At 36.5% G+C, this 19,315-nt stretch overlaps 1 protein-coding gene across 14 annotated transcripts in view; it reads left to right on the top strand.

Moving 5' to 3' along the window:
- nav2 (neuron navigator 2) overlaps positions 1–19,315 on the top strand; it is a 691,770-nt gene that overhangs the window by 473,412 nt on the left and 199,043 nt on the right. For 13 of the 14 annotated variants that reach the window (XM_062967809.1, XM_003214661.4, XM_008106124.3 and 10 more), the window contains 2 exons: positions 9,649–9,766; positions 15,580–15,632. In XM_062967809.1, the coding sequence (XP_062823879.1) occupies positions 9,649–9,766; positions 15,580–15,632 (171 nt within the window). Of the gene's footprint in view, positions 1–1,552; positions 1,913–9,648; positions 9,767–15,579; positions 15,633–19,315 lie in introns of those variants that run through there. The other variant, XM_062967810.1, reaches the window with a different exon arrangement.

The following is a 19,315-nucleotide window of genomic DNA, read 5'->3' as shown; positions in this document are numbered from 1 at the left end:
TTAATTCATTCAAATCATGTTTTTCTTAATGAGACAGATTTTGCATGTGCTTCTGCTTTCAAAAGTTCCTTCATTCAAACTTATACAAATATTAGCTTGCATGCAGTCATGTGATCAAGAATTTTCAGCTGGTATTTTTCAGATCTCACCAAGAGCTACTTTAGAATAAGTGACTGATAGAGTGCAACAATAGAAACCTTATTTATAGTTTAACAATTGGCTATCAAGTAAAACTATTTTTATTGCCATGTGGCAACTGGAAAATTGTGGGTAGAAATCAATGGACATTACCAAGAAAAATGGAAGCAACAGCTGTTATCTTTTTCATCACTTCCTTCTTTTTACAGGAAAAATTATCTTATTAACATCATCAACAACAAAAACTATTTAACTGAGCTAAAAGCTATACAGCAAATGTTGACAACTCCTGACCACCCATTGGTGCCAGATTGCAGTTCCCACTAATTGGCGAGCACTTATGTCCGAGTATGGTTGTCTTCCAAGTGAAGGATCTTGGCGGTGGGTCCGTAGGTAACTGTAGAGACCTATTCTTGACCTGAATGATATTTTGCAATGAGGACATTGATTTCCAGATGGAAGGCGGCACCAGTCAGGGTTGGCTTGACACACCTTTCTCTTGACATGTTTCTTCTTTTTGCCCTCCATTTGTGTTTCTTCTAATTCCACAGCACAGTTGTTAATAGCTGACCTCCATTTAGAATGCTCAAGGACCAAGGCTTCCCAGTTCTCCCGGTATAAGGACGGTGTGAGCAGCACCATTGTTATGCTGGGAAGACAGCTCAAGGAAAGCACGTGACAGGTGAGAGCCTCCAGAGCACTCTCAGCTGCCGTCTGTCTCACTTTCCTCCTGGAATAATGTTGAGAGGACAGCCCGAGGATAAGGAAAAGATTATTAGGACAGTCACCACACGTCCTACATTCTTCCTGGCATAAGGATAGTGTAAGCAGCCTCATCCTTATGCTAGGAGGACAGCCTGAGGAGGATCCAGACCCTGCCCTGCCCCTCCCTACCCCTCGCAGGCCCACCCCCTCCAACGTACAAACTTCCCCCTCCCTCCTGGCCCGGCCCGGCTTTCTTGGCCAGGCCCGCAATGTGTAACATATAACCACTCATGTTTCTACTAGCAGTCTTCCCACAAGGATAAGGCTGGTGACTCTGTGAACAGAGTTTAGGACTATAAAAAAGGGATTTTCTATTAATCTCCATAAAAATTAAATTGTCTGATGATGATGATAGTGACCAATGTCTGTGTAGTGAAGCCCACTAAACCAAAAATGTGGTTGGTTGGTAGATAGATAAATAGCATTATTTGAAGTGATTATAGCAGAATATACTGTAACTGATGACTCTGTTGCCTCCATGCCCGATTGAAACTGCAAGCAAAACTGAATAATTTTTAAAACACTGTTGATTTAGCAATTCTTTGCTATTTGGTGTTTGTATGTTTTTGTTTTATGAATGTAGCAAGAAGTAATATTAACTATTTTGAAGATGTTTTTGTTCTCATAGCAGTAGATAATAATGTGGGTTTAACAAGCCTTCAGGTTTATGTTGAAAAAGCCTGGGAAGAAAAGGTGGATGTGACAGACTTTTAGGCACTGAAAGACATGCTTGAAGTATAGTGGGGTGTGTGTGTGTGCTAATGCAGCAGGACATTCCATTGTAAGAAAATTTGATCAGGGTGCATGCATGACCTCCACTAAAATTAACTACTGTGGTTTCACATGCCAGCATATATTCCACCCTCCACTATACATTCCCTGACAAAGAAGAGCAGACAGCTTTATAAAGGACTGGTCTATCTTTATTTTGAATATTATGCCAATAAATATGAATTTCCGAGCTGCAGTTTCTGAGCGAAGTAAATTTTCCAGCGATCACTATAAAAGAGTAAGCAGATTATGGTTTCTTATAATTTACTCTGATATTGTAGAAAAGCTGATAGTCTTTCATAGATTTTGTAATTCATGCTTCTATTTTGAATGTAGCCTTTTTCAGATGACACCTTTGCATGTTTAAGAAATAGTAGCCTACATCTGTATTAAAGGACGCGAATTGTATTATATTGACATTCTGCAAGGACAGAGCTGGTAACACATGAGGAAAATGTTCATTTGAATTTTTGGTGCTATCTCAAGCACAATATCCAATTGTCCCTATTGACTATAGATAATCCCTAATGTTTGACATTTCTGCTATGATGACCACTTTTCTGACACCATATTTTGTATCTGTCTTATATGTCTGTAGTATGGACACATATTATCCTTCCATACCATTTCTATCTGGAATGATGTATGGTAGAGATGTAGAGCACAGTAAATTTATGTAGAAAGCTTTAAGTATCTAGAGTTGGTGGTCTCAGATGGCAATCCTTGGTATGAGGACTGTGGTGACATAAGTACATTGTAATGTTTCTGTTTTGTGAGAAATAATTTATTGTCAGGTTTGATTTGTGGCAAGAAATTTCACACAGTTCTCTGAAAATGTTAGTAATAATTTTGTTCTCACAACTGAACATTTTAATGGATGCTACAAATTAATCCATGTGCTTATATATGCTACATTTGCTGTTACACTTTTAGCTTAGCACTTAGAAATGTCATACTGGTCTCTGAAGTCTATATTTGCAGTCCTGGTCTAATGAGAGGTTATTAAAATTGTTCCACTGCAATAACATTGTAACTGAAAGGGAAGAAATGCATACCGTAACCACTCATACATTTCAAGTGTGGCAATACTTTCACATGTTCAACTAAAATCCTATCACTTAAATAAGTTTAAATTTAAAATGTGAGAACTAAGCCAATAATTATAGTGTGAAAAGAGTACGATTCTGTTTTACACTTGCACCCTATTTTTTTTTTTACTTTGTCAGATGGTGACAAGTGCTAAATATCAATATTCCTGTGAGGATCACTTCAGCACATGCTAATTCTAAGTTTAAGTACAGTGCAAATAAAAAAAAAAGTCCCCTATGGTTTTAGATAGCATTTTGAGCAGCATGGCATTTTAAGACATGCTTTGTTATGGGGATTTTTGCTGTGAGTAACTTGGTCAGTCAACAAGGAATGCAGTACACTCTTTGGTCAGCTCTAATTATGGCGTTAGCTGTAAAAAATGTAGTGTTCAGCTGTTACTGTGGTGTCTCCTTGAATCATAGTCATGAAGCTGATTCATAGTGCATCTCTTCAAAAGAAAATGCTCCAAGGGATGGCGGGGGGGGGGGGGGATGGCCTGAATCCAAATAACTTGTAGTTCAAATACAGTCAAGCCACTGAATCAGTAGGATGTCTACAAGTGTTGACTTACCAAATTACAAAACAGAGGAGAGGGGTCCTATTGAAATTAGGACTTTCAATAGGATTCAAGTCAATGTGTTTCATTAATGATTGGCAATTGGAGATTCAGCATGGTTTAGTGCTTTGAGTACTCAACTACAACTCTGGAGACCAGGGTTCAAATGTCCATTGGGCCATGGAAACCCACAACCCTCTCTCCGAACAAATGGAACCAAAAAAACCCAGTGATAGACTTACATTTTGGTTGCCAAAAGTCAGAGATACCCTAAAGGCAAACAACAACAACGACAATAACAACAACATGAACTCAGGCATTGTATTTACAAGCAAAGAGTTGCTTGTAAAATTATTATTTTCTTCCTGCAAAAATATTTCACAAATAAACAATGGCCTGTTTGGCTCAATACCTTTGGTGGCTCCTGTTCCATTATGGCAGCTGGAGGAATATGTCAGAGAGACACCATGCTTACAGCTTTGGATAGTATAATAAACTATATATTTTTTGAAAGAAACATGACTTGTAAACCTACAAGACACAATACATTTGATTATAATGTCTAACTGGTTAATAAGCTATGGTTTGTAACAGAGGAAGATGTTCACATCAGAAAAATCCACATTTTGACAGCTCATACTATGGCTTGTTGTGATATGTGAGTGTGGTGAAAAATATAGAGTTAGAAAATGCTACACAGAAACTATCCATATTTGTTTCTGCACTTACTAAGATGTTGCTTAAATTAGATTGTTACATTCTTAAATGCACATTGTTACATTTAGGTGTTTGAGTTTGAATTAGGAATGATTAACATAAAGAGTTGGATGTAACTCAGCCAAAGTGATGCAAATTCAGGGAACAGAATCAAACACTTCTTGAACTATCTGCAGCTGAATCAATGAGCCTGAAGTAGGTTGACATTTAAATCAATCCATACACTTTATTTATTTATTTGTTTGTTTGTGGTATTTGTATCCCACTTTCTCTCAACGAGGCTGAGTAGCAAGCAGAAATAGAGGAAAGAAAAGATGGGAAACAAATCTGGACAAGGAAAACCTGTGACAGGTTCACCTTAGTGTTGGCACACAATGCCCCATCTATACTGACCATTTAATGCAGTTTCAAAGCAGTATTGAAGAAAGTGGTGACACTGTGCAGGTGTTTACATAGGAAATCTTATAAACCAGGTTGAAGCCCAGATGGTGATGACACAAACCACAGAGCACTGGGGCACACCAAGGGCTTTATTTCGCATGTTTTTGTGGGAGTTTGTTGTCTGGGTGCCAGAATTTGAAGCTAATTTTTAACTGCATTAAATTGTCAGTGTAGATGGGGCTATAGCGACAATTAATGCTTCCACATTTCTTGTCACTCTGGCATTGCAGAAGGCTGTTACAACACTGAAACTATTTCATAGTGTAAAATGACACATTCATGCTCCATATTGGTTATTTTAGTAACAGTACTTTGGAAATTTCTGTTGATGTTGACTGAAGTTGAACATATGTCTTCAGCTAGAATCCCAATAGGAGAAGTTTTCCATAATGAAATGTGGATTTTTCTGAGGATTTCTCTTCCTAATAAATATGCAAGTCTCTATAAGATGCACGTGGGACATTTGAATACATGATAGAAGAGATATTTGCCCACTTCACATCTTGTACCTTGGTTGTAGGCTTTCCAAGAAGAGCCTTCCTGATTGTGAGTGTGGGGAAAGGCTTTTGACAAGACTAGACTGCTGACTGCCACTTTTGCATTCCCCCCTCTCTCTCTGTGTTTTAATGCTTCTTGATCTTAGAATGTACTTTTTACTTTGCTTTACTTATGAGGGCTGATCTGTTTATATTTACTTTAGAATACCATCTATCAAAACCTTGTTTGTTCCAACTTTTGTATTTTAGCAGTGAACTGAAAAATGCTAGGTTATATTTGCAAAAACAATATTGGCCTATCACACCCTTAATACAAATCTGAAGTCTGAAAAGGAAGCAATGGCTTCATAAATGCAGTGTTCATTATATTTGTATTAGAAGCAACTGTAGTAACACAACAGCATTTTTTCCATTTCTAAGTACAGGCAGTCTCTGAGTTACAAACATCCAACTTACAAACGACTCCTAGTTAAGAACGGGGGAGGGGGAGTCAACAGGAGATTATAGAAATCTACCTCTTTATCACTAATTCTTGTTTCCACAACAAGCCATTTTTTTCAAAATTCAGTTATAACAGGAAGAGAAAGTGAGGTGAAGTCTTCTGAACAGGGGCACAGACAAAAAAGCAAACACCACAGGGGTGTTAACCCTTCCCTATGTTACCCAAAGCTACAAAACTGATATTTCTGGCTGGAGTTACTTTAAAAATGTACCTGTTCCAACTGTCATACAAATTCAACTTATGAACAAACCTATAGAAGCTATCTCGTTTGTAACTTGGGCACTGCCTGTAGAAGTATTTTATCAACCTTTTTTTAAAAAATGAAAGGGAGAATCTGCATAGGACACAACAGCAGCAATTATATAGTAAGACCTACACAGGCTCTAGGTTTTAACAGTAGAAATGAGTTCATGAATGAGAACCGGTTAAACCTCTGCTTCAGATACAAATTACTGGCTTTCTTCCTGAGCATTTTGTACAGAATGTGGGAACGTTACACCTAATCTCTGAAAATCCCAAATTCTCGCAGCCAGCAATGGCCTTACTGTCTTGATAATTTAGTGAGGTATAGTCCAAGAAGAGTAACTTTTCAACATTTTGGCTTTTTGTAGCCATCTGAGGTTATTTATATGACAGAGAACAACTCCTGTGGGAAGTAGCTGTGAAAAAAAACTTTTATTGCTTTGTTTTTATATTGTTGATGACTGGGCATGGTCCTATGTAAGCCGCCCCGAGTCCCTTCGGGGAGATGGGGCGGGATATACAAATAAAATAAAATTATTATTATTATTATTATTATTATTATTATTATTATTATTATTATTATTATTATAAACTGTAAGTGGGAACTGCTAGAAGGAACATCTTTAGTATGCAAAAAGTCTCAGATTTCTGTTGAAAAAATTGTAAATTGGGAGAGAAGGCTCATTTTGCGTCTGGACAGTTCCAATGTAAATGAACCAGTTATTTGATCCATGATTCCTAAAGCAGATTCATATATTCAAGAGTTTTGCACAGGTTCAACATTTTTGCCTAGATATATTGATTTGTTAAATGACCTATTAAAATTATAGATGAATTTAAAAATAAAATGTTTTGGCAAATAATCCTGAAAGAATCTTCCCAGTTCTGTTTCTGTGACCTTCTTTTCATTCATCTTTTCAGCCACTTGAATCAATCAGTGCCTTCTAGCTCATTTATCAGAGGAGGAAGAGACAGCCCTGGGAATCATATTAAGTTGGAAGCAGCTTGCTTTACCAAACTAACTTGCTGAAATGTGCACGTTTTGACAAAATAGGAGAAGAATAAGATGGCAATTTCAAAGATGCTTTTGCCTTTACATTGTATGGCTTCCATAATTAGCTTAATATATACTAGAAGATCTAGCAATGTATGTATACTAAGAATTTATAAAAAATGAGCAATGATCTTTGCAAATAAGCGATCATAAGATTGTGCTGTAAATCCAAAATGCATACCTCCCCTACAAATAGTCAACTTAGATGTCAATATTCATGTGGAGTCTTATATCATAAATGCTGTCTAGAAAGAAATAATAATAATGATATCTTGCAGTTTCAAAGGTGTCAAGAATGAGCTTTCTGCCCTTCCTTACCAGTTTTGTCTTTTGGCTTGCAAGTCAAGTGTTCTCTATGACAGAGGTAGTTGTTATAATTCTGTTTACTGGCCTAATAGTGGGTTTTTTAAATATTGGGTTTAACTAATTAGTCCATCCACTAACCCCCCCCCCCCCCCAATGATCTAAAGAACTCAGATGCCCCAGAATTATTCCAAAATGCTGTGACAAGAGGATATTTGAGGGAGGCTAATACCAAGTGATGGTGTAGAATGATGAAAACCATAGTAATGGATGGACACAAGGACCCGCTAAACATCTTTCACCCTCTGATTACATCCTTTGAATGACTTGTTATTTGGTAACATCCTCCAGCCTCATTTCAAATATTCTTTCATCATTTCCTTTGTAACAATCACAGTTGATTTTGAAAGGGTTCATAATGACCATAATTCCTCCATGCTTATTTCATTGTGGACAATTCAGATGTGCTCACTGTATGTGCACATACACCACAACAGAAAAAATAAAACTGTTACCACTATATGAACTTTGGAGTTTGTAATATGGGCAACAGAGCTAAACCTGCATTTGCATGACTCTAGGGAAGCCTTTGAAAATTACTCAGGAGCTACAGAGAATACTAAACGCAGCAGCAAGATTGCTGACAGGAGTATCACATAAACAAGGTCTGAATTAAAGATTTTGGTGGTGACAAATAAAGCTATAGATGTCTTGGGAATCTCAACCTTTTCAGAGGGTTTATTTTTTTCCATGTAGATTTGAAAAATCTCCCATAAATATCTTCAGGTGCCATTATGTTCATTTGATTGAAAAAAACCTGACCACATCTCCAGATCTGTTGGTACAAACTTCAACTCTTGAGAACCTCTCTCTGACTCTTCTTCTAGAGGCTCATTGAACATCACACTGAATAGAGGCAGTTTTGAGTTTTTAAACATGTTTTTAAAAAAATCACAAAAATTAAAAAGAATGGATTGCCTTTCTTGTTCCCCTTTGAGCTCAGGGCCTGATGAGCTTATCTTGATATGGCTACATTCCTTCCTCCTAGCTTTTTCTGATGAAGAAGTGTGTGTGGTTTTGAACACTTGCAGAGAGATGTGCCTTTGGTTGATCTAATAAACATGCTCACCACAATATTTTAAATTAGTGATCTGTTAAAACAGTGGTTCTCAACCTGTGGGTCCCCAGATGTTTTGGCTTTCAACTCCCAGAAGTCCTCTAATAGCTGTTAAACTGGCTGGGATTTCTGGGAGTTGTAGGCCAAAACAGCTGGGGACCCACAGGTTGAGAACCACGGTGATAAAGCAATAGATTCCCCTTCTACAAATCCAGTCTAAGGGCTAATTGCACTCTCACGCAAACTGATCCAGTTTTAAGGCCCTTAACCTGCCATATAGAAAATTGAGAGGTAGGAGATGTAGATACAGACAGCACAAGGGAAAAATAACCTTAGGAATGTTTTGAACAGAGATCCATTTGAGGGTGTTCCTGTAGGTGAAATAAAAACTCTGGATATAGTCCATTGATTTTTCTTTCAACATGAACATGCTTTTCCTTAATGCTTAACTCTTTAAAGGAAGACAGGAAATAGGCTGGTTGCTTACATTTCTGAAAGATAGCACTGTTGCAAAAATAGGTTGTGCAGTGTCACTAAGAACTGAATGTGTTAAGAAACAACACAATCATATTTGTTTTTGTCCTTTGATGTTTTATATTTTATCATTGCTTGTATTTAGATTTTGCCTCGAGTCCCCTTCGGGGGAGATGGAGGCGGGATATAAATAAAAAATAAACTTATTATATCATAAATTCACTGATTATTTGAAAATAAACATTGTGAACTCAGTGAATTGTTTAAAAATGAATCCTTTCAAAACTACATCAGATTTACTGGCGGAGACAAGCTCCATACGTATATGCAAATTAAGGTGTTTGTGATGGAAGGAATATACATTTCATAATTGTAATTTTGGATGCCTATTTTAGAACTATTGTTAGCTGCCACTGTATGTCTCATAAAAAAAGTGAATAACAGTATAATTTAAATTTCTTGCTAGCTGCATTTAAAAGGAATTCTCCAGTGTAAATAGTTGTCATTATTTTCAAATCCTAGAAATTAATAACATTTGAAAACAATACATATATTGTTGTGTTTGTGATTTGAAAATATGCTTTAGGGCTTTTAATTTGTGAGACAGAAAGAAATGTTGAATTCCTTAGTATAAATAAAGAAAACCAGCCCAGTCTCTCTTGCAGACTGTTTAGTTCCATGTCTGATAACCCATTCAGGCTGTAGCATGTTTAGAAGCTTTCTTTAGTTTCCTCCAGCTCTGATGTCAAATTTCTCTATACAAGAAAGCCCTACTATAATAAGCTGAATACTTGATCAGCACAATGCCTTGAATTTTAATGTTGCTAACTTTGTTTCAGACAGCTCAGGAAAAAGAAGGACATTCTGTTCTAGGGACTGAAAATCGTGGTGTTTACATGCATTTCAGTGAAAAAATTAGTTCGAAAAACAAATTCAGTCAAGTACCTAATACGTAACCTTCTCATCTTTTATTTTTTACAGATTTATACTGATTGGGCCAATCACTATTTAGCAAAATCTGGACATAAACGCTTGATAAAGGACTTGCAGCAAGATGTAACCGATGGTGTTCTACTGGCAGAAATCATCCAGGTTGTCGGTGAGCAAATTTGCCTTTCGTTATATTGTAACTTTTAACAATATTTTCTTTTGTGAATGAGAAAACTAGGAGACAACTTGCATGAGATTGTGGCCGTTCTGATATAGATATTTTAATGATTTAATTAAAAACTATGTGTTAAAGGTTTGTGGAAAATAGCTCTTCATGGTTAACTTTTCAGAGATAGCAATATGAGAACAATTAAATGCAACATAAGAAGTAGAATTTCTGATGGTTTAGTTGAACATTCCCTTCTAATTTTTTACTTTGATTGAAATCATTAACAAGTTAAACTAAGCCTGCTTTAGGCTTTAGAAACTGCTTTTGATTTCAGCTAACCAAAAAGTAACTTCTCAACCATCTTTTTTCAAAACCATGGCTCAAATTTGTGCATGGTGGCATTTCTAATGGCTTCTGTGAGAGAGAAATGTGGAACAGAAATGTCAAGAAAAGGTAGGATAAAAATCTAAGTGCAAATCATAACCTCGAGATTTTCATACAGCCTTAGGAATATGTGTGCATGATGTAATTGTATCGTTGTCTTTTAATTGAATGGGACTAACTCCAAGTTTATGGGATCTCACCCTGCAATCCTATATATGTTGAGAATAAGTGCCATTGAATTAAATGCACTGACTGATGAGCAGACATGGATAGATTTGCATGTAAGTGCTGGTTCATAAGTGCAAATTGGCAATTGTGGCTTGAGTATGAATGGAACAAGCTTAGTTCAAAAAGAAAGATATTGCGGAGGGGGGTTGTGATTAAGCCCCTCCCCCAATATCTATATCTATACTTATATCTATAGACATATATAACCTTTTGGTTCTCATAAAGAGACATTAAAAGGGATTATTGACACACCGACACACTTTTGATCAAAGTATTTTGACAAAATTTGAAACACTGCTCTGTGGTACAATATTTGGTACAGAATAGGAACATAAGGTGACAGTTGCCTATTCGTGTTCCCTGTTTTGTCACAATGTCTTCCACATTTTGATGAGGAAGACCCAGAAACCCATTTATAGATAGAAGTCCATGAAAGAAGAGATTTTGTTTTTCTTGTAATACTCTATTATGTGAATGTTAATTTTAATCCACCTCACTAAATATAATGTAACAGCAACAACAACACAGCAACAACATAGACTAAAGCTCAGTCACTTCAAAGTATCATGTCACCTCAAAAGTCTGGCTGTATGAGACACAAAGTAATTAAATGTAAAGAAATCAAATTATTTGCACTTAGCCTTTGCAGTCTAGTAACAAAACTAAGGGCTCAAATAATTAGAACATTATAATACTAAAATATGCTGGCAACAATTAATATTCTCAGGAATAATAAAAAGTCTAGTTGCTATGTATCATCTTCAACTCATATTAACATCTAAGGGTAGTACGGATGCCCTGCTACTCACTGGGCAGGGGGCATTTTCTCCTCTTCCACTTTTGCTAGATCAGTTTGTCAAATTAATTATCCCCTTTAGCAAGTCACCCATATGGTATTGTCACCCACATGAGTGGAATGGTAGTGCACTGGAGACTCAAAACATCCATTAGCACAAATTAGAATGAACAAGGGAAGAACTTTGACATTTGACATTTTCTGCCAGAAGCATTAGGAGAGATCCAGTTCTTCATGAGCAGGAGGCTTCTAGGATGGTCCAAATTGACCTCCTTTCTCCTGTAGTGCTGGGATGATATAAGCTTATTACATCACAACCGTTGGTATTTTAACTATTCCTTTGCTCTTGCTTTCTTTACCTGTTAAGGTTAATTGACATATTTCCCAATATTTTAAAATCAAAATTGGTAGCACATTTACAAATACACAAACAGATGAAGGAACATCACTGATCTATGTCTTCAATAGAATTTTTGATTGATCTAGCAGAAGTGGGATTCAGAAATGTGCCAACTCACTTTAGTTTTTCCTGACTACTTTGTAACAAGTCTATACACAGAGAGAAATTAGTTTGTAATGCCTCTGTCCTTTCCTAGTAAATATTTTAGAATATATATTTTAAAAAAATTAGATGTAGTTGTGAAGCCAGTTTCTTATAGAAAGATACAAAGCTTAGTTACATAACGACTACTGGATCAGGTAGAATGGTTGATACTCTCAGTAAAGTCAAAAGGTGTTAAGTTTTCAAGAGGTATAAAAAGATATATTCTTATTAGCAAAGAAGATAATACTATACTTCTCCAAAAGACCAATTTTTTCTGCCACATAGGTTGTGGATTTTCCTTGTTACTAGAAATCTCTATACTGTATCCACTGAAAAATAGACTTCCCATGAAATGTAGAATTAGAATTTTATTTTATTCTGATATTCTCTGTTTAAATGGACAATAAGATCAGTGCCCTCCTATGATATATAGATTTCCAGTCATTTGAGATATTATCTCAGTAATCTGCTACCAATTACCACCTGGCACGAGAGCCACAACAGTAACAATTAATATAAGACCCTGTCGTATTATCGGGGAAACAGGGTATGTTACAGTTGCCATCCTATTCCCAAGTTAATAATCACTCTGTGAATAAAAACTTCGTCAACAGGAAAGTAAATGTCCTTTATCCTCACAACAGTCAATTTGTGAGGGAATAAGTGATCCAATGTTACCAGTGGGTTCTGTTGCTCAGTGATGTTTAGGACTGGGACATTGTTATGTTTTCAACTCTATTTTCAACTCTGTTTTCATATCAAACTTTATCTTTCCAGCATGCCTGTAAATGAATGACTGCCTACTCCTGGCTATAAAGGTTGAACATCCCTTATGCTCAAAATAGTCCAAAATCTAAAATTATCCACATGACTGGCTGACATATGATATGATACCTTTGCATTCTGATGGTTTAGTGTGTTCTACTTGGTTTCATGCACAAAACTATTACTACTAATATTGTATAAAATCACCTCCAAGCTATGTATATAAGGATATATGAAACATAAATCAATTTCAGGTTTAAACTTAGGTCACATTTCCAAGATTTTTCATTATGTATGTAGGTATATTCAAATACAGGCATTCAAAAATCTGAACAAAAATCCAAATTTGTATTCCAAGAGTTTGGGATACGGAAGATTCAACTTATATAACAAAATCAGAGTCAGTATGTCCCTGAATACCAATTGTTGGAGCTAACAGTAAGAAATTCTCATGTCGAGTTTGCTCATAGTCTTGCAGTAGCGATGCTGGAAAGGAGGGGTCTTTGGTTTTATCAAGCAAAACATTTTTCCTCTCCCAAAGGATATACAAATTCTGGACCTGGATAAGACCACTATCATAAATGTCTTACCTGGGTTATACATATGGGAAATCCAAGCAGTTTGTCCATGTTTGTTTGCATTTTCCATAGACTTTCAGGGCTTTCCATAGCTGCAGTAAAGTCAAACAATTTCACTAGGGGTGAATATCTTAAAAAGACCCTTTACACACCCTATTAGTGTGATTACCTTTTTGAATTGTGAATACCCAGAAGACAGCTTTCAGCTGCTACCACATCTCAGAGCCATCAACATGTGTTATTATCAAGCCTTGCCACGACCAGCAGGGTGGCATTAATCATGGTTTCTAGGCAGCCGTACCTCTGGTGTCAGGCTGCAGCTCTCTCATTGCACATTTTGTGCAAATTTTCTTTTTATCTTAGAATATCATCAGAACTGACTACCTGGCCTTGTGTTTTCACTATGTGTTTTCACCAAATTCTTAGACGCTTCATTTCTTTGGATTTTTTTTACTCAACTCTTGGAAGAAAGAGAGGGATTGATAGGATATTAACCCACGTTTCCACTGAAACTCCTCCTTTCCCTTTGCTGCTGTCATTATTTTGTGCTTTCAAGGTGGTTCTAACTTATGGTAGCCCTAAGGTGTACCTGTCATGGGGTTTCTGTTGCTGAGATTATGTGACTTGCCCAATGCCTTCCAACTGGAAGGAATGGGAGAGTGTGGTGCTGCAATAAGACTTCAGCCATGAATTGTATCTGGGAAACCCACACATAGACCATGAATACAATAGCCTTCACTTACTTATAACAGAAAAATTCCTTTTTTGGATTATAATTCCCATATTACCCCTTGAAGGAGGGATTCTGAGAGTAACTCTAGGAACTGTAACCCAAAAAGGATTAGTCAAGTTCAGTATTGGTTGCTCCCAGACTTATCCTAGCTACCATTTGATCCACAGTGTGCCTGTGTCAGAGCAGGATCATGCAAAGTTCATCATTCCAGTGGATAAATAATACCACCAGTATGCATTGCTAGCTTTAGACCATTTGATTTGCCAGAAGAATTTGTTCTGCTGGTGACTTCCATTTGTGTGTGTGTGTGTGTGTGTGTGCGCGTGTTGGGGGAAACCAGCAGCTGCCCAGCCAAGTTATTTAAAGAATACATTATTGTACCATATAGCAGAAAGAATATGCCTCTGCTGTTTCCGTACACATGTGAGACTTAATAGTATGTGTCTCCATGTAGAAGCCAGTAGTCTTGGAATGTGTCTGTCACTGAAGGGCTGAAGCCAAGCATTCCTTTCATGGCTCTTTTTGATCTGCCTGTGAAGAAGAAGCAAATGCTTGGCCCATCCACATCCTGCTTTTGGAGGATATTAAGCCATTTAATTTGCTCTTTTGACATGAAGAAAGAGGAAGACATGACTCATCTTTTGAGAGTATGGGGGATTAATATTTTTTAAAGGACACAATTTTGATCAATGTATTTTTTCACCCAGGGGCCATGTTTCTGCATGTATGGCATGCAGTGCATGTAGGAGGAAAAACAGAAATGTTGTTGGAGAATTTAGTATTACTGCCATCTAAAATTATGTGAATTGTACATTCGACAATTCAATCTGCTGGGATCCAAGTCTTACCTTTAGTTTAACAAGATACATAAACTTTGCAAGTTACAACTTGGGGTCCACATGTAAACAGTGGACATTTGTGCTTACTTTCCAATTTCCTATGCCTTTAGCAGATACTGATGTTATCACATTATGCCTATCCCAGTCTAACGAATGAGCTAATGTATTTCATATCAGAGGAATTGCTCCCACTATTTCTTAATATTAGTGTGTCCATGTGATAGCATATTTGGCATTACTGAAAAGGGATCACTGCAGTTGTAATGTCCTTTGTAATCTTATAGAACATCATGGATCATCTCTTGGCATTTCAGAAACCTTGATTTTCAGTCCTATAATTTTTTGATATCACTGTCTCAATAGCTAGCAAAGAGATGAGTGAGAAAAAGAGAGAACCGATTGCTTTAAGAAAATGGAGAATTGTTTTGATGATTCCTTGCATTAAAATACAGACCACTGGATATATTTGCATTGTGGTGCAAACTGACTGAGGGGCCTTCAAAATGTTTTGGCAGAAGTAGACAGACTTTCTCCACTGTGTGTGTAGTAAATGGGGGTTTTCTTTCTATGCTTTATTTACATTTGATTTGATTTATATACGTGCATGACTTATTAACCCAACCAAGCGTGCATTCATGCATAAAGTGTTATACGGCTTCCATCGTTGAAACAATCAAGCTGCGAAAGATTACCTATCATTTTGAGAAATGCTGTCAGCCCAGTTGTCTCCTTTTGAAATGGTGGTGACCTTCTCCAGCTGTCTCTGGAGGAACAGCTCAGGAGAAGAATTCAGTCTGATGGCTTAGTGTTGCACACATTTGTTTTTATTGGGCAACCACAGCATTTGATTTAGTTGCAACAAGTGCCCTGGGAATAACCGGACCAGGTGTCTTTACACCAGGATTTGTTTTGCTTTGCTTTCAATCCCTCTTTCTGTTCATTTTAGCAAATGAAAAAATAGAAGACATCAATGGCTGTCCAAAGAATAGATCTCAAATGGTAAGTGACAAACTAAATCAATCTACACTGAATTTTCTGAAATTGTGAAGCCTAAGCATACTTGTGAAGAAGTTAGTTCTGTTAGACTTACTTTTTAGATAAATACATTTAGGATGAAGCTGCAAAGTCATAACATTTAACAATTAATCAATATTTCTTTTATTGTTCAGCCTTGCAATGTATTAAAATACATATCCTTTAAAAAGAAAGAAAAGTTATCAGTATTCTACTATGACATTTGCTATATCTACTATGATATGATGCCACAAGAATGTGAATGTATATTATTGTTGTTTTAAATTGTTTATTTTATGATGTTTTATACTTATTATTGAAGTATTTGGATTGCTATTTACATTATTTTAATATGTTGTAAGCCGTTTTGGGTCCTGTGAGGGAGAAAAGCAAGATATAAATAAATTATTATTATTATTATTATTATTATTATTATTATTATTATTATTATTATTATTATTATTATTATTATTATCCTCCCATTTACACTTTGTAAATAGATATTGATCTGCTGTGTTTTTAAATTAAGGTATGGCCTTTCAATTTATGGCATGAATGTTAAAATATTTGCATATTATTGTCCAGAATCAGGACAGGGCTGTTTATGATGATTTCAAGTCTTCTCCCTCCCTCCTTCATTGTGGTGAATGATATATGATGAGAAGGATAGTGGGGTATACATGTAAAAAGCTTTTATCAGAACTAGATTTTGAATAAACAGATCTGTTTTTCAATAAGGGGATAAAGTAGCTCAGTTTATTGAGACTAATTGCAACTTCAGCCAGTTTACAGAATTGTGCAAATGTCCCCAAGTTGAAATGTTGAAAGCATTTACATTTGCAGTTTAATGCTTAAGAGTTCTTGGAAAACTGAATTGTAGAATGAAGATATGGTTTTAGAGAATGAAGAGATTTAATAAACTATAGTGTGCTTGGACAAGTAGAGGAGGAAAAGAGCATTGCCCCACAGGCTAAAGATAATTATAAAATAATTAACTGCGATTTCATAAATTATAGTTGTTTTCAAACTCTCATGAAATGAGAAATACTGTGACCTACAGTGAGGGGGTTGATCACCACTGCCCTAAAATGTGTATTAGACTAATTGCCATCAGAATTCATTAAAAGGCTAAACTGATAAATTAAAAAAATAGCATAACTGGCTTCAGCTGGTTCAGCAATAGAGGCAATTCTGAAATAGGGATACTTTGCCACAGCAAGTCCTGTTACAGTAATATCCAAGGTCTAGATGTAAGACTATGCTGAATTAAATAACTTACTTCTAAGAGAAGGACATCAGGAAGATGAATAATCTTACCAAGTGTGCTCATCCACGTTGCTGTTAGCACCTTTGTGGCTGAATTCTGACACTGATCAAATGTGCAAGTTGCAAATGTGAAGCTACACCAACATGGTTAGGTCAATTTTAACCATTAATAAGGAAGATCTCCTTTGAAAGTTTAATTAGACTCACTATGCCATAAATGTGGAAAGGTTTGACATTGTCCCAGAATGGGTAATGACACTTAAAAGGGGACAGGAATAGGGAAAATGGAAAAAATCATAAGTAACATAGCCCATTATTTTTCAAATGGCAGATACAAGTATCCATTTGGCAGATACAAATCGGCTTCAAGTCATTTCCAATTTATGATGACCCTAAGTTTTATCATAGAGCATTCTTGTCAAGATTTGTTCAGAGAGAACCTGCCGTTACCTTCCTCAGAGGCTGAGAAAGTGTGTTGCCCAAGATTGTCCCGTGGTTTCATAGTGGAATATGGATTCAAACTCTCATTTCCATACTATGATCCAGGTTCAAACCATTACATGCTGGTTCACATACGTAGCTAACATGTTATCTTAAAAATTAATGGTTGAGTTCCTGCATCAGAAATATAGTCATCATGTCATGATTATGCTTCAACTCTCAATCTGACTCTTGAAATCCACTGTAAAATTTAGTCAGACAGCCATACTGAGTGACAGAGTTCTGCACTGTTAATAAAAGATAATGTATCCATCCTCCTGCCAGTGAGTACAAAGAGCAAAAACAGGGATCTGTGTGGAGTCCTGTTGCAATGCCATAGCACTCCAGGCTTGCTGTTGGAAGCAGACTAGATGAACCATCCATCAATGCTTCTCTTACCAGCAACTCAGGAATCTGTTCCTTCGTGTGGCTGACTGGATTTAAGATGGATTTTGGGGACATTTATTATTGTATAAATGTGCAGAGGAAACAGTTACAAGGTCATAGGATTAACCTGTGACATCATAACTAACAGGATGCCAGCCTAAAACATTTTAGTTGTACTTCTGTGGTAGCATCTCCAGGATTGAAATCTTTAAAGATGTCCCCAGTCCATGACTGCATCATTTGCTCAGGAAATCTTAGCAATTGTAGCTTTTTGTAATGAAGGCGTAATTAGATAAGAAATCTGCTCATGATTACATAACTCAAACTGCCTTCTTTTAATCCTGAATATATGCTTTATTATATGTAATAATAATAATAATAATAAGACACCCTATTGTTAAACAGTGTACAGTGAGGGAGCAGGTAAGCCTTCATGCCACAGAAGTAATTTGACTTAATAACAAAACTGTTTGAATAAATAACAGTGCTTCTACCTAGATCTGACCATTCAAATAAGTCTCTATTTATAAAACACATAGTGCTGACACTTTTCACGCTTCCATATTAAAAGTGAGTCACACTTGACAAAGGATTCAGTTCAAGGCAAAATAATTAGAGCTTTTGTTGGCTTTTATTTTTTTTAACTCCAGATTTCTCCATATTCAGAATGGGTAGATAAATTTTTATTTGGCTTCTTCCTGTTGCCAAATTATCATTTTGAAACTTCTAATTATGTCATAACATTTAGCTTTTTAAAATACTTACTATAGGACACTTGGCTGTTCTATTGCCCTGTCTATTGATAAAGGAATGAAAAAAGGCATTTTTCCTACAAATTAGTACAGGGGGCTCTTTCTATCTGCTGGCATTTGGTTCCAGGATCCCCTGTGAGTATAAAATCCAAAGATGCTCAAGTCCCATTGTATACAATAGTATCGTAGAATAACATTTTATATAAAATGGAAAACAACTCAAAGGAACAGTGGACAGAGCCTGTGGCTGGAAGCTTCAAGGGACTTATACTTCAAGGGACTCTATCATTTTGGCCCCAACTTGCCCTCAACTTATACATAAGGACAATTTATACATGTGTCAGAAGTGAACCAAGGATACAGTTGTAATGTATTTAAAAACACAAACATAGTTTAAAACCAGACATTATACTAAATGTCCTTTGACAAGTAGCTGGCCACTTGGAGTGCCTCTGGTGTTGCTATAAGAAGGGCCTCCATTTTGCTTGTGGCAAGGCTCAGACTACATTGTGGTTTGCTCTTCTTCACACTCACATGTTGTGGACTCCACTTTGCGGGCCCATTTCTTAAGGTTGGCTCTGCATCTCATGGTGCCAGAACAAAGTCTGTTCAGTGCCTTCCAAGTCACCCAGTCTTCTATGTGCCCAGGACAGAGTCACTCATCTGGTGTCAGCCACTGATTGGGGTTCTGGTTTTAGCCCGCCACTTTGGGACTCTATCTTGCTGAGGTGTTCCTACAAGAATCTCTGTAGATCTTTAAAAACTATTTCTGGATTCGAGGCT

Source organism: Anolis carolinensis, chromosome 1 (assembly GCF_035594765.1).
Source record: "Anolis carolinensis isolate JA03-04 chromosome 1, rAnoCar3.1.pri, whole genome shotgun sequence".
Lineage (NCBI taxonomy): Eukaryota > Metazoa > Chordata > Lepidosauria > Squamata > Dactyloidae > Anolis > Anolis carolinensis.
Note: the sequence above shows the minus strand (reverse complement) of the source record. Positions and strands in the feature narration are given on the sequence as shown.